At 33.6% G+C, this 14,673-nt stretch overlaps 1 protein-coding gene across 3 annotated transcripts; it reads right to left on the bottom strand.

Moving 5' to 3' along the window:
• Positions 1-7,363: 7,363 nt before the first annotated feature.
• LOC121263542 (cullin-1-like) lies at positions 7,364-13,672 on the bottom strand. Of its 3 annotated transcripts, none has more exons than XM_041166491.1 (9): positions 13,500-13,672; positions 13,079-13,352; positions 12,454-12,506; positions 9,659-9,844; positions 9,483-9,530; positions 9,187-9,396; positions 9,021-9,098; positions 8,445-8,531; positions 7,364-8,002 (listed from the first exon to the last, which is right to left on the bottom strand). In XM_041166491.1, exons 2-9 carry the CDS (start codon positions 13,275-13,277, stop codon positions 7,919-7,921), a joined length of 945 nt encoding a protein of 314 aa, XP_041022425.1. In that variant the 5' UTR covers positions 13,278-13,352; positions 13,500-13,672; the 3' UTR covers positions 7,364-7,918. The 3 variants fall into 3 exon arrangements, with proteins under 3 accessions (XP_041022425.1, XP_041022427.1, XP_041022426.1); XM_041166493.1 differs by having other exon boundaries at positions 12,454-12,553; positions 13,147-13,352; XM_041166492.1 differs by lacking the exon at positions 13,500-13,672 and having other exon boundaries at positions 13,079-13,488.
• Positions 13,673-14,673: the final 1,001 nt, after the last annotated feature.

Genomic DNA, 14,673 nt, shown 5'->3' with positions numbered 1-14,673 from the left:
ATATTAAATGATTCAATCTTTATGAAAGACTCCCCGGAATATATATTATTTTTATATAAACGATTCGATCATTTTTCAATTAATATTTTGACTCTGTTTATTGTGTTTTTAATTAATTACTTTGATTCTTACAAAATAAATTATTTTTAATTAATATTTAACACTTTCCCTCCATATACTTTTAATCAAGAGATTGATTGCTTTTATTTATTAAAAAAACATCATGTATAATTAGCAATATTAATGTGATACATCCTAATCGCCACGTACGTTTCATGTTAATAAATTAAGAAAATATACATGTTAGTTATCTTAGAATTATGCTCAATAACACTTGGAAAGATCCGAATTTTTCCCTTGATATGCAACATTATGCGTGATGGTTCTTTGAAATTTAAAATACTATTATTATTGAGTAATGATAGATACAGTCTTAAGATATACAAGTCTCGTACATTTAAAAATAAAAAATAAAGTTCACTATTAAAAAAGTAATGTTTCATATGGATCTTTAATTTATTTATTTTTTTAAATGAAGTACACGAGACTTGCACATTTTAAAATTATAAATATCATTTCTCTTTATTATTCTCTCTTTAAGAAGAATATAATTGAATTGCATCTTTAGTATGAATGTAGTGCAAGTAAGGTTGTGTTTAGTTAGTGAAGTGATCTCAGATATTCTGTGAATAATAGTAAAAAATAAATAAATATTAAATAATAAATAAATAATAATAATAAAATAATAAATAACACTACCCAAACTAGCCAAGACTTTACAGTTTATATCATTAAATGAGAATGACACGTAATCATTTTCTAATTTCTTTGTAGCTCAAATGCTTCCCCTTTTGAAACGGCGGGAGGCCAGGAGAGTTTTTGTTTTATTAATTAAAAAAAATCAAACAATAAGACTTTTCAAAAATTGAGCTCATATTTCTTTGCCACGAAGGAAAGTAAAAGTTCAAAAGGCAAAGCGAAAATAACACTTAGAAACGATTAAACCTCGAGAAATGCAACACAAAAATAGCAATTTGAAGAATAGAAGTGTTCCATTAATAGACGAGTAGATTAAAGTAAATTTATAAAATGATTTGATTTTATTTACTATAAAAATAATTTTATAATCTAACGTATCACATCAAATTAAATTATTTTATAAATTTATTTTTATATAATTCCTCTGTAATTAAAGCAGTTTTTGTTGAATAAGTATTTCAACAACCAATAATTCTATCCTAACCAGTTAACCATCCAACTCCAAGCAATTAATTACCGAATTGAAATTTTCTTGCAAGCCTCGCGCATATCATTAGAGTTTAAAAAAAAAAAAAAAAGGTATCGTCCGCTAAATAAAAAATAAAAAAAATAATTCGTTTATGTGAATCTCAAATTTATCTATTTTTTTATAAGGAATGTACGAAATTTGCATACTCTAAGACTATATCTAATAATAAAAGTATTGATATTCTAAAGCTTTTACATTACAAACCATTATTGATATTCTAAAACTTTTACAGTACAAACTATTCACATGATATAATTTCATTTGTAAGATTTAAATGTTAAAATTTATCTTCTAAATCAAATTATACAATGTGAATAATGTATGATGTAGAGGTCTTAAATACGTGGGTGATTAAATAGGACGACAAAACTGATAAATCACATGTTGGTTAAGTGGAGGAGGTGTGTGGTTTAAGGCTCCATTTAGATATTGAGATGGTTTCAACTCATCTAATTTCAACATCCAAACACCACTAAAACACACATATTTCAATTTCAAATTTTAAATTTTTTATCTTATCAACACACACATCTATCTAATCAATATATGATTTGTTATTTTTGTCATTTTATTTTAATGCTTAAATATGTGTGTGATTAAATAAAATGATAAAAATGATAAATCACATGTTGGTTTGGTGGAGGTGTGTCGTTTAAGACTCTGTTTGGATGTTGAGATGGTTTTATCTGATCTCATATTAACATTCAAATACTACTCAAACACACTTTTTAATTTCAAATGTTTAACTTTTTTATCTAATCATTATAACTTTACCAAACTTCTAAACAATACACAAAAACAAAACCACTGATTAGCTCAACACACAACTCCAAATGAATTGCAATTAAATTCTAAATTAAGAACGTGACCTTTCTGCCTTTTATAAAATCAGTTCAAAACCAATATAACCACAAGGAAAATCAAACCCTTTTACCATAAAAAACTACTCATTTCAAACCAAACAACCGAAATTTGAACAAAAAACAACTAACTTGTTAAAAATCCATCTATTAATTCAAAAGCCCTAAAATTATTGGATACTAGTTTTGTTATGTCTTTAACCCTCAATGTTATAACATTCAACCACGCTTTGTATCCAACATCCACGGCGGCCCATCTATTGGAGTGCGGCCATTTTCCTTTTGACAGCTTTACTAATCTATCAGTATTTAAAAATTAAAAAAATCACAAAATACAGGAGTTCTTTATTCAAAACACCAAATTCAAAGCAGTTTGCAGTTTCCTTGATGTATTGGCATCAAAATTGATCATTTTCTTTTAGTTACAAAAATAAATATATAAACTAACGTAATTTAATATGATACATTAGATTATAAAGTTATTTTTATTATAAAATAAATTTAATATATCACGTAATATCATGTCAATTTATGAATTTATTTTCATGATATCTCTTTCATTCTCTTTTCGTTTTATTCTTTTTGATTCCTCTCTCTAGCCTATCTCGCATTTCACTTTAAGTTATGGAGATGATTCGATGCATCTCATTCCTTTTAGTAAAGAATGGAAAGTAAGCCTTTAGAGTTTAGATGATCATTTCAAGTTTCCCATTAGGAGTTTATTCGTATAATTAATAATTAATGAAGCGTGGGATCTTTAATTGAGTGCTAATGGAGCTGGGGTTAACCGTTAATTGGATTGGACGGTGATGAAGTGATGTGCCGTGGGCCCAAGAATCATGGCATTCTATGTTGGGCCAAGGTGCAAATCGTAATTTTGGATATTTCCGCCATTATGGGTAGACGAGCCGACGAGCGAGGATATTTTTTTTTTTTTTTCCCTAAAAAATATCTTGAGAAAATGGGTTTAATTTAATTTCACTTTTTTTAACCAAGACCTCGAACAATATGTTTTATTTTTTTAACCTTAGCGGAAGGAAGGAATTTACGTTGAAAGTAAAAAAATCAATAGATCAACTAAATTATCATTGTCATCACCGTTTATTATTATTATTATTTTTTTAAAACTTAGTGACCTTCGTTGCATCAAACTATTATATGGCCTTCGGCCATTACAAGAGACAATATACATGAATTTATATGATCATATCTATAATTTCAGTACACAAAAAAATAGCTTCCTGAGCCAGTTGATGCGTCACCTTGTTTGCATCCCTTTTGACATGTTTTATTTCCCATCTTGTATAAGCTAAGGTAGTTTTGACATCATCCACTAGGCAACTAAGCATCTCAAATTGTTGTTTGTGTTGTCTCGTAGCATTCACAACTTGACTTGAATCTCCTTTAAACAAAATATTTGCAAATACCTTATTATTTAACAGTACTTTTATATACAAGTCTTTTTCAACGAAAACATTTTTTTAAAATATAGTACTTTTATAAGGAAAATATTTCAGATACTTCAGATATTATATCAAAGTAAACTTACAAATTGACATGACTTGATGTGATACGTCAGATTATAAAATTACTTTTATTGTAAAGTAGATCTAACGGATCCCGTAAAGTCACTTTATTTTGTAAATTTACTTTTGTATAATCTTTTTGTATATGAAGCAATTATCCTTTTATAATAGAAGTAGAGATGGTGTGAAATGTTGCTATGAAATAAAAATAATTCTATATACAACTGTGAAGTAGGTAAATGTCGCGTAATTATTTTAAAAAAAAGTGGGGTCTACTATTAAAAAATTAATTTTTTTTATGTAAATTCTATGTTTTATTCACTTTTTTAAAAACGATTACATAACCGTTATACAATTCACAATTATAAATATCTTTTCTCGTAAAATATTGGAAGGGGTTTCATTCAAGCAATTTGGTCGGGTCGTTGGAGTACAAGAAGAGAGAGACCCTGATTGAAGCTGCCTTTATACCAACTTCTAATTTCATGATTAATACCAAAACCACCTTTTTCTTCTTCCTAAATGATGTCTTATTCCAATCACCATTTTGCATCTCTGCACACAAACAAGCACACGCCTTTGATTAAAAGAAATGTTTGTCAAATATAAATCCTTTGTCTAATTTTTTTAAAAATATTTCATTGTGTTATGAGTTTGTCCGGAATTAAATTGAATTTTTAAAAATAATAAAATATTCTTACTAAAATAACTTTTTCATTAAAAGAATGTTGAAAAAGAGAACACCCATGGTTGTTGGATCGGGCCACTCGTGATATCCAGAGATTGACCGTCTTGTTAGCTCCAATCTGGCGATCTATTCTGCGAAGTTCTAGCCACCACGGCGTAGTCCAAATCTAGCCACTCCGTATATGTCAAAGCACGTGTAGCCTAGCCAGGTGGTCAAAGCTTGTGTGGGCAGCCACTGGGTGCCAAAATTTTTATAAAACTCCTTTGTGAATCAAACATTTCTTTTTTAAATATAAAAGTCATAATTTATTATAAAAAAAAGTTCAATTACACACTCCGGTAACAACGTGTTTCTTATGTATTTGGGCTGGATTCTAATAACTCGGATATTGAGTCTTTCATCTGCACAATTGAAAAAATACAGAGTGAGGAACTTTGGTCGAAGTCGGGGAGTCTCCGATTCTAAAATTTGTATATCTCTTTAGTAATTCATGCATGAACTTAGAAGAATTAAAGAGAGTTTTTCATACTTGGAGATCGACTTTTATACTAAGTTTCTAGTGGAGACAGCTTCTCCTTGACTTTGAAGAGCCTATGTCCTTTCTATTGTTCATTTAGTCAAAATTCTTTAATGCGGTATGGCTTCTGGGACGACGTCATTAATGCGGCATGAAGTCCGGAAAGTTATGTCATTAATGCGACGTGGCTTTTGACTCACTTTTACCCTACAGGTGTTTCTTGTCGAGCTCCTTCATGCTTGCTGTCAGGAAATCAAAGGTTCTCTTTCCCGCCCACCTGCCTATGTACCAAGGGTAGGGCGTCATCGGGGTGGTGTCAAGGCGGCGAGTCCCATTTACCCTAACCATCCACTTTCCCCATACATGTATTGCTTTGTGGGTGGGTTTTGATTGTGGGTCGAGTACTATGCAAAGGCCCACTGACTCCTTTTGGGAGAAAGGTCGTTGGGCTTGGCTAGATTCTCTGACTTAATCCCCTGTGATCTTCCGAGGGCTTACTCTATGGGCTGATAGGGAGAAAACCCTTACACACCACCAACCTACTTAGGCCTAGTTTGTATTCGCAAGTCATCTCAACTCATCTTACTACTATTCATTATTATTCATCAATTTTAACTCACAAATCTCACTACTATTCACAACTCATCTCATTACTATTCACAATCCATCTCAACTCATCTCAACTCATCTTTGAATCCAAACGATACCTTAAAGTAAGCTACTTACAAATTTTTAGTATCATATATATATATATATATATATATATATATACACACACACACACATAAAAAAAAAAAAAAATTCAAATTGCAATTCAGAGTTTGCAAGGCTAAGATTTCTCCAACAAATTAGCTCTCGTCATGTAGTGATAGAATGTTGTTAGAATTATTTAAATGAATGGACCTACTACATAGATTATGAATTATTTATTGTATAATTGTCAAATATAAGGTTTTGAAGATGTTTGCAAGGCTTAATAAGTATGATCAATAAAGTGACATAATCGGGTTATTGACACATCTTTAAAAGCCCATGATTTTAGTTAGATCATGGGCATTAAAGTGGTACATGCCCAATTCATATGTAGAAAGTCATTGAAGACTCAAGTAATTCCACTATTTTATGAATGCCAAAATTAAAACTTGGATATTATATATGGGTCATGATCCCCACTCTATATTCATCATCTTGACTCTACATATTTCCTTAATGTGAGTTTTTTCAAATAGTGAATATTGAACTTGGAAGACCATACAACTGCGCTTGTCTTAATGGCTACATATACGCTCTCTTTTGCTAAATTTTTACACAGACTTGACAAGTGATCTTGGCGATTTCGGATTCTATAAATCCAATAAATGTGTCATACACCTCATTCACTTGCAAGTAAAAATACTGTATGTATTTCCGTTATTATTCAATATTGCTTGATTTATATGATTTTCGTTTTGTTTTGTTAATTTTGGTCTAGCCATGCATGGTACCTCGTTGACTGTTGGGGGTACGCTATGCGCGAATATCTTGCCGGAGGCATCAAACCGAGATTAGCCAAACACGGTTTGGATCGAAATATGTACAAAAATAATGTATGTTGTAGGCGTTTAGCCATGCATATTTATCATCCAGCCTTTGCAAATGTTCCCATGTTGAAGCTCAACTCTTCAATCGATGTTGCGTTTAATCTTGTACCTAACTTCTTGATTCTATTTCCTTTTCTTTCTATTTCCCGTCCGCAAACAGGCAAGAGAAATGCCAAACGGGGTTTATAGCATCCCATTCGTTTCGCTTTAAAAATCGATGTTAGAGTATTGATATTGACTTCATCAAAATCTTAGCAAAATATAAAATATGATAAATTTTATCAAAATACAATTGCAATGAATTAGTCAAACTGATAAGTGAGAAGCTTTGAGCTACAGTTAATGGATGAATTTTTTCAAATTTGAATGGCTACTGTTCACCAAGTAAATCTATTTTTTATTCTCGTTTAATCTCTAATGGACGTTTAATCTATATAAATATTCTTTAATTTCGTGCATGCAATATCCCATAATAGCATAGAAATGTGTGATTTTGTCCAGTATCTCAAAAACAAAGACCGTCTTGTAATAATAATATAAGAACCAAATTAAATTTTTAATTAACATATGATTAGTGTAATTATAAAATATGAAAAAAAAAATTAAAAAAATTGTTATTAAAAAAATAATATAATATTATTATTTTGATGAATTCAATGGTTAATCCAATTTGGGGTTATAACTAATGAAGTTTTGGATTTATAAAAAACATGTACTTTTTATCAAATTTTGAAGATGACTTTGATGAAACCAATACTAATGCTCTAACACTTACAAGAGTCATGCCCATTTCTAGATTTATATTTATAGAATCTTTTATAGCTGTAGTACTTCTGTGATCTGCCAAATGAAAAAGGGTGTGATGTAATTGATGAACACAGTTCCAACTTGCACAGATGCATTAGCATTTGGGAACATACATTCAGATGTCGCCTTAGTTGATTTGCAACAACAATCATTGTTCACCTATTCTTCACAAATGTAACTCACAGCAATGTTCCTGTTTTATACCTTCCTTCGATATTGAAGGATCAACAATTTAAAAAATCCAACTTTGCTCAACATGCTCTTAATACCATCCCCTAACCTAACCTAAAATTCTCATCTCTGCGGTTAACCAGTAGATCAGTCTGTCTTTTCAAAAGCTCAACTATAACTGGGCCAAAACTGAACGCATCAGCCTTCATGTGTGTCATATAACCTTCAGTGACAAATTCCAGAGCAAAGAACTGCATGTCCCCCCCATGCGAAGAATCCCAACCAAGCTGGCTCAATTGCTGAAGAAAATGAACACGCATACACAGTAACAGATATCGACTTTTGATTTTAGTATGGAATGATAAAACCTATCTCTTCCAGTCCAAACTATTCTTCATTAACTCGTGAGCAAAAATCAGTGAATTTGGGTTGACAACTTGAATGTTTCATCAACCCTTTCTAATTACTAGAAAATGAACTTTTACTGTGGAAAGGGCCATTGAGTCAATGGTGACACAGAACTTTCCTCTCCAAGGCTCATGCCAGCACATTTTGACAGTAGATCCTACACAAGTATGCATAAATCAGCACAACATTCAGGAGACTGTCGGAACCAAGTAAGCTTTCCCTTTAGAAGTAAAGGTAAGACTTCTTTTAACAAGTAGAAATAAAGACATGTATCAAGTAATCAAGTGGTCAGAACATGAAAAACAAAATCTATGGTTTTCATTTGTCTGAAAGAAGGTGATTAATAAATGACTGGAAAAATACATCTATCTCTGCCAAAAGATGAAAACAAATAGAAGAAACGAAAAAAGATGAGTAAACCCCAGCAAACATTGATGTGGTCATGAATGTGCCAGGGAGAAGAAGGTGGTAGTAACAAATTGAAACTCTATAGTATCAAGAAACCATGATCAGACTATCAAAATAACACATTACTTTGCTGGATGCGAATCTAAGATCTGAATTTCTCAAAGGTACGTAAACATAAAAATGAAGCATACCTGATAAGTTGCTGTGTCATGGTGCTCAGCCTTTTGCTTTTCAACTAATAACTGTGCAGTTTCATCCATCAATTTCCGTTTTACAATCTGAACGAAATGCAGACACAGCAGAACATCAATGGACCAATTTATTCAGAAGAAGGGCCATTCTTTACATAACATGGACTAGATTTTCCCTTGCAATACAAATCAATCCAAAAGTGCAAAACCAATGTGTTCTAAGAGAAAATAGTTCATAAAATGTGCTGGATTTTGTCGTCGTTCTGTGGGATTATAACAGAAAATTCAAGTTATAAATGTTGAGGGCATTTGTGAAAGCACAGAAAATCTCCACATGGTTAGAATATCCTTCCCCTCTCATCATTGAAAATTGACCAATTCCCATAAGAAATCAATTATCTATACACAGTGACAGAGTTGTTTTAACTTTTTACTTGAAAATGTGTTTCAGCCTTTTACTTACTTGGCTGAACTCTTTAATTTCATATATGGTTACTTTTACAGACTATCAGGAGGCCCAATGATTTGTGACTACCTAATGAGAGAGAGAGAAAGTTAATGGAATGATACAAAGACCTCAAGTAACTTCTCTACAGAACCCTGCTGCAAGTACCGGCCAGATCTCTCTCTCTCTTGTATTAATAACCATGCAACCTGAATCATTCAGAACAGTGAGCCCATATTTTTACTTTGTATTAAATGTATGAACTTTTCAAAGCTGCTAACACTTAGAAAAAACAACCGTTTGAATGTAATCTGTATATGATCTGCAGCAAAGCAACTCTGAAGCTAATTGAGCATAGTAACTGGCTGCTTCTTTAAGCATGATTTGCTCAAACGTTTCGTAGTATTCTATCTTTTGCTCTCCAATTTCCGCAAAGAAAGTCGAAAAAGTCAAGACATCTTTTAGCAAATCTTGTTGAACCTGTTTCCCATTCCGATCCTGATTGATCTGGACACACAATTCATGAGCATATTAAAATCCACATTGTAGAAACCAAGAATAATAAACAAAATTAACATAGCATGTCAACATACCAGGGAAATAGCGGCGTCTAGAAAGTTGCCATACAGCTTACTCCAGACCTGAAATTCAAAATGGAAGTAAAACTTAGCCTAACCTTGACCTGAAAAGGCAAGATGAGAAGAAAAAAGGATGCGTGAGAACTACACAACACGGGAACTATTTTATGCATACGAGATTGCGTGCTTACCAGGTTGTGGAAGGAAATAGTTGCAAGATCATTTAGTGAAGGAAGGTTTCTTCTAACAACAAAGTGATGATCAAGGTACAGAAAGAATCCCGATAAACACTTTGTCATCACCTTGTAATTTGTCCACATTTGCTGAAGGTCTGCGAGTAAACAGGCATCATGCTTGTCATTTAGAGATGGCAGCACCTAACAGTACAAATGAAAAAAGACGGGGATTAACAAAGAATAAAATAGAAATTAAATATATTGATGTTTTAGGCTGTAAAAGGCACTGTACACAAGGTTTCTATGTATTGCCTGGTCAATATAGGTTCAGGGAGTAAATCAGGAGGATGGAACAGAAACTGCCAGCTCAAGACTAAATTTGAGGTGGAATGGTCACCTAAGCAGGTGATCATTCCACCTCGGTTTTGGTGAATGGAGCACCGGAAGGATTCTTTAACAGCTCTAGGGGCTTACGGCAAGGGGATCCACTCTCCCCTTAGCTATTTGTTGTCGATATGGAAACACTAAGTTGAATGTTGCGAGCGGCGATGAATGGAGGTTTTCTTGCTGGATGTTCAGTGGGTGGGGTTTCTATATCTCACCTTTTTTTGGCTGATGACACACTTTTGTTTTGCGAGCTGCACAGTGATAATTTGCAGTATTTGAAGGCTGTACTACTTTGTTTCAAAGCGGTGTCAGGCTTGAAGGTAAATCTCTCAAAGTCTGAAATGGTTCCCATGGGTAGTGTATATAATATCCAAGACTTGGCGAATATCTTGGGTTGCAAGGTTGCTTCGTTGACTTTGAAATATCTTGGCCTCCCGTTGGGGGCTGCTTTCAAGACAAAAACCATTTGGGATGGTGTGTTAAAAAGAATTGAAAGACGATTGGCTGAGTGGAAACAGATATATTTGTCCAAAGGTGTCATTTGACTCTTATCAAGAGCACTCTTTCTAACCTCCCTACATATTTCTTATCCTTTTTTTCATTACCTGCAAGTGTGGCTTCTTGTATGGAGAAAAAGTTTCGCAACTTTCTTTGGGAGGCATGGGAGAAGAAATTAAGTTCCATCTTGCGAGTTGGGATAAAGTTTGCTTACCAATTCAATGTGCTGGGTTGGGGGTGCGCAATGTGAGGGTCTTCAATAAAGCACTTTTGGGGAAATGGTTGTGGAGATACCATAAGGAAAGGGAGGGTTTATGGCGAGAAGTCATAGATGCTAAGTATGGGAGTATGATGGGGGATGGTGTTCTAAGGAAGTTAGAGGGACACATGGTGTGGGCTTGTGGAAATATATTAGAGCGGGATGGGGTAGATTCTCCAAGTGCTTTAGATTTGCAATTGGAAGAGGTGATAAAGTTTACTTTTGGCATGATACTTGGTGCGGTGAACGGGTCCTAAAGCAGGTGTTTCCTACACTTTACCAGATTTCCAGCGACAAAGAGGCTGTCGTGGCTGACTTAGTGGTAATTTCTAATGGTGTTGTCCATTGGGATGTAAGTTTCTCGAGAGCTGCTCATGATTGGGAGTTGGATATGCTTGCTGATTTTTTTGACTCGCTATATGCAATATCAATGGGCAGTGAGACGGAGGATAAAATAATCTGGATTTTGAATGGAAATAACAAATTTTCAGTGCGCTCTTTCTACAAGGCCCTCTTGGGAGTATCTAATGATCATAATTTTCCTTGGAATGCCATATGGCAATGTAAAGTACCGTCTAAGATCGCTTTCCTTGTACGGACTGCATCTCTTGGGCGGATCCTCACATCGGATAATTTGAGAAAATGTGGTCTTATCATAGCAGATTGGTACTTCTAGTGCGAGAGTGATGGGGAATCAGTGGATCATCTCTTGTTAAATTGTGAAGTGGCAAGGTATTTATGGAATGAGATCCTTAATAGGATAGGGGTGGCTTGGGTTATGCCCTGAAAAGTTAGGGATATTCTGGGGTGTTGGACAGGAATTAGGGGGAATTTACGAATAGCTACTGTGTGGAGAATGATCCTTCATTGCATTATGTGGTGCTTGTGGCTAGAGAGAAATAAGAGGTGCTTTGAAGACATGGAGCGTTCTTTGGAGGAGCTGAAATGATTCTTCTACAATACTTTATTTTCTTGGGCTTCAGACATTATTTGTAATACGGACAATTTTCATGACCTGCTTGTATCTCTCATTAGTACCTAGATGTAACTAGGTTTCATGACCTGCTTGTATACTTCTGGTGTACTTTGTTACTATCCTTATTTCAATAAAATTTTACTTTTACCTATCAAAAATAAAAATAAAAAAGTCACCTGCTTGCCAAAGGGCCTGTTGCAAGAGCTCAGGTTCAGGTAAGGGATAACTTGGATTTCCGAGTATTGCCTAGTCCTTACCTTCCACCAAGTTACCACTTCATAGAAAATGGAGGTAACGTAATGCTTCACCATAGGGATAGTTAGGGCTATCAAGTTCAATACACAAAAATAACCCATCTAAGTTGAATAAATATGTATATTTCATATAACTTCAACCACCTTGAATGTGCATTTTGATTTTCTACATGGTCTGTGTCATGATAACACAATTAAAAATATTTTTTTGTGTTTTTTGGTGTTTTGCTCTCTCTCTTTTTTTTTTTTTGGAGGGGGGGGGGGGGGGGGGGGGGGGGGGGGGGGGGGGGGGGGGGGGGGGGGGGGAGTTTGGCGGCCAAGAACAAAAAAATAAAATAAAATTCTAAGCATCTAATTTTGTATTCTGCATTAAGCAATCTGATATGCAAATTGGACTAAACCAATGCACAAGTTGTCTGAACATTAAGAATCTCACCACTGAAACAATGCTCTCTTCCAAAGCGGTTTTGTATCTTTCATAAAGCTCCCCTGAATAGTCATAAGGTGGTCTCTGAGAACACATGGTATAAACACAGCTATCCAACAAGTGAAGGACATCCAACATATTTAAAAATATTCCGGAGCACAGTTAATGCAGAAGAATGATACTGTGACAAACGTGAACTTGTGCTTACTAGATATTGAAGTCATTTAACATACGTCCAACCAGGAGCCAATAAGAAACCTTTCATAAAAATCTACAACTTTTTCTTTTTGCCTCGTAAGTCATAAAAACTCTTAAAAAGCTCACATGTTCATCATGAAAAATTATGGTAAGTTCTTTACTTCAACAGCCAACACTGAAGAATAATCTAGTTATGAATGTGTATGTGAGCACACACAATGGATCATGGATGTATCTACATAATTTAAGATACCAAGATGGCACATCATAGTTCAAGAAAAGGATACATATAGATTTTCCGTGAATATTATTATAAACTAATTTGCAGAAAAATAAATTAGAAAGAAAACCACTAGAACCCATTTAATTTTCGAATTAAAAAAAAAAAAAAAATATATATATATATATATATATATATGTATATGAAGATGCATACCCTGGCACAATGCACAAGTGCCTACAAACCAGGAGAAACCAACAAAATTCTGTAAAGGAATAGGATACTTATAGAACTTCATATAGTCTTCACTGGAGAATAATGCCTTGGGTGGGTGTCCAATTAGAATATTCTTTGCCTTCACAATCCCTTCTTCTAGAATACTCAACCCCTCATCCAGCATTACAACCTGCCTCATCTTTTTCTCCTCACAATCTCAAAAATCCACCATGTACCCAGTACAAAATTATCAACCTACTTCATCCACAATTACCTAAAATAGCTCAACCATGCACAGTGAAACGAAGAAAGAAGATGTTGTGATAAGAATAATGAATGACAATGGAGTTTTGTAAACATTTGGAAAAGAGAATGAAAGAAAGAAAACAAAGAGAGGGGCTTCTAGGGTTTTAACTTTTACCTCCAGTGCATGAAACTAGTAACGGAGTTGAGAGCGGAGAGTGAGGGCACTGTGGAATGGAGCCCGTTACAACTTACATCCATCCTATAAAGAAAAATTTCCTCAATTCATCCTCACACTCGTACTACACATACTTTTTTATTTATTTATTTTTATCAAATAATATAGATGATGAATAAAAAAATTTGATTAATTTAAAAAAAAAATGTGATATGAGATGTGTGTGATAATGAGTAAGAAATTCCTTGAAAAACACCCTATCAATGGAGCAAGCTGCAATATAATAGCAGTTCCGTTGGAATTTTATGCCTTTAAAGGTCAATTTAAAAAATAAAAACTTCATGCTAAACATTTTTCTCTCAAAAAAAAATTATTGTATTTTTGGTCTAACAATTTACTTAAAGTCCAATAAAACTTACACTAATATTTAGGGCAGATTTGGGGGGTGGGATGAGACACAAAATTATCATCTCATCTCATTTCATCATTACACATTTTTCAAATCTCCATACAAAATATAATAAACAATTCAACTTTTTCAAATCCCAATTCAACTTTTTCAAATTCCAATATGTAATATGTATGTCAATACATTTTATTTGTTGCTTATTACTAATGTGGTTTTTTCTCTTATTAATTGTTTTTTAAAGTGATAGATTCTGGAACTTATAAGGCAGTGTTAATAAGGGAAGCACGTGAGATGCTCGTAGTTTCTTTAATCTGAAAGGCTGTATATTGAACCGTTGGATCTCTACACGTGGTGGCATTTGTTGATATATATATGTATATATATATATCTCATTTCCTTTGTAACCCTAGACGGATGAATTCATTTTGTGTAAATACGACAGTCTGAGAGAGAGAGCAGAGAAGGGAGGCGATTCTAGGGTTTCTAGGGTTTGCTCTTGGGGGGAAGAAATTAGTACGATTTCTTGTGAGTTCTGAGGGATTTTGTAATTCTGGTGTACTGAGACTTCTCTGTGAAGTATCTTTTATAAATAAAGATCTCTGTGGCTTCTCTGAGGCCATTCTTGCCGTGGATGTAGACCATTAGGGTTGAACTATGTATATTGGTGTGTTATTTCCTTATATCCTTTCATTTCCTTTTACAGTTTATATTTCTATTATTTTCTATTTTTTTTTCTTGATATCTGATCTTTCCGTTCTTGATATA

The sequence above is a fragment of the Juglans microcarpa x Juglans regia genome, chromosome 4S, assembly GCF_004785595.1.
Source record: "Juglans microcarpa x Juglans regia isolate MS1-56 chromosome 4S, Jm3101_v1.0, whole genome shotgun sequence".
In the NCBI taxonomy this organism is placed as follows: domain Eukaryota; kingdom Viridiplantae; phylum Streptophyta; class Magnoliopsida; order Fagales; family Juglandaceae; genus Juglans; species Juglans microcarpa x Juglans regia.
Note: the sequence above shows the minus strand (reverse complement) of the source record. Positions and strands in the feature narration are given on the sequence as shown.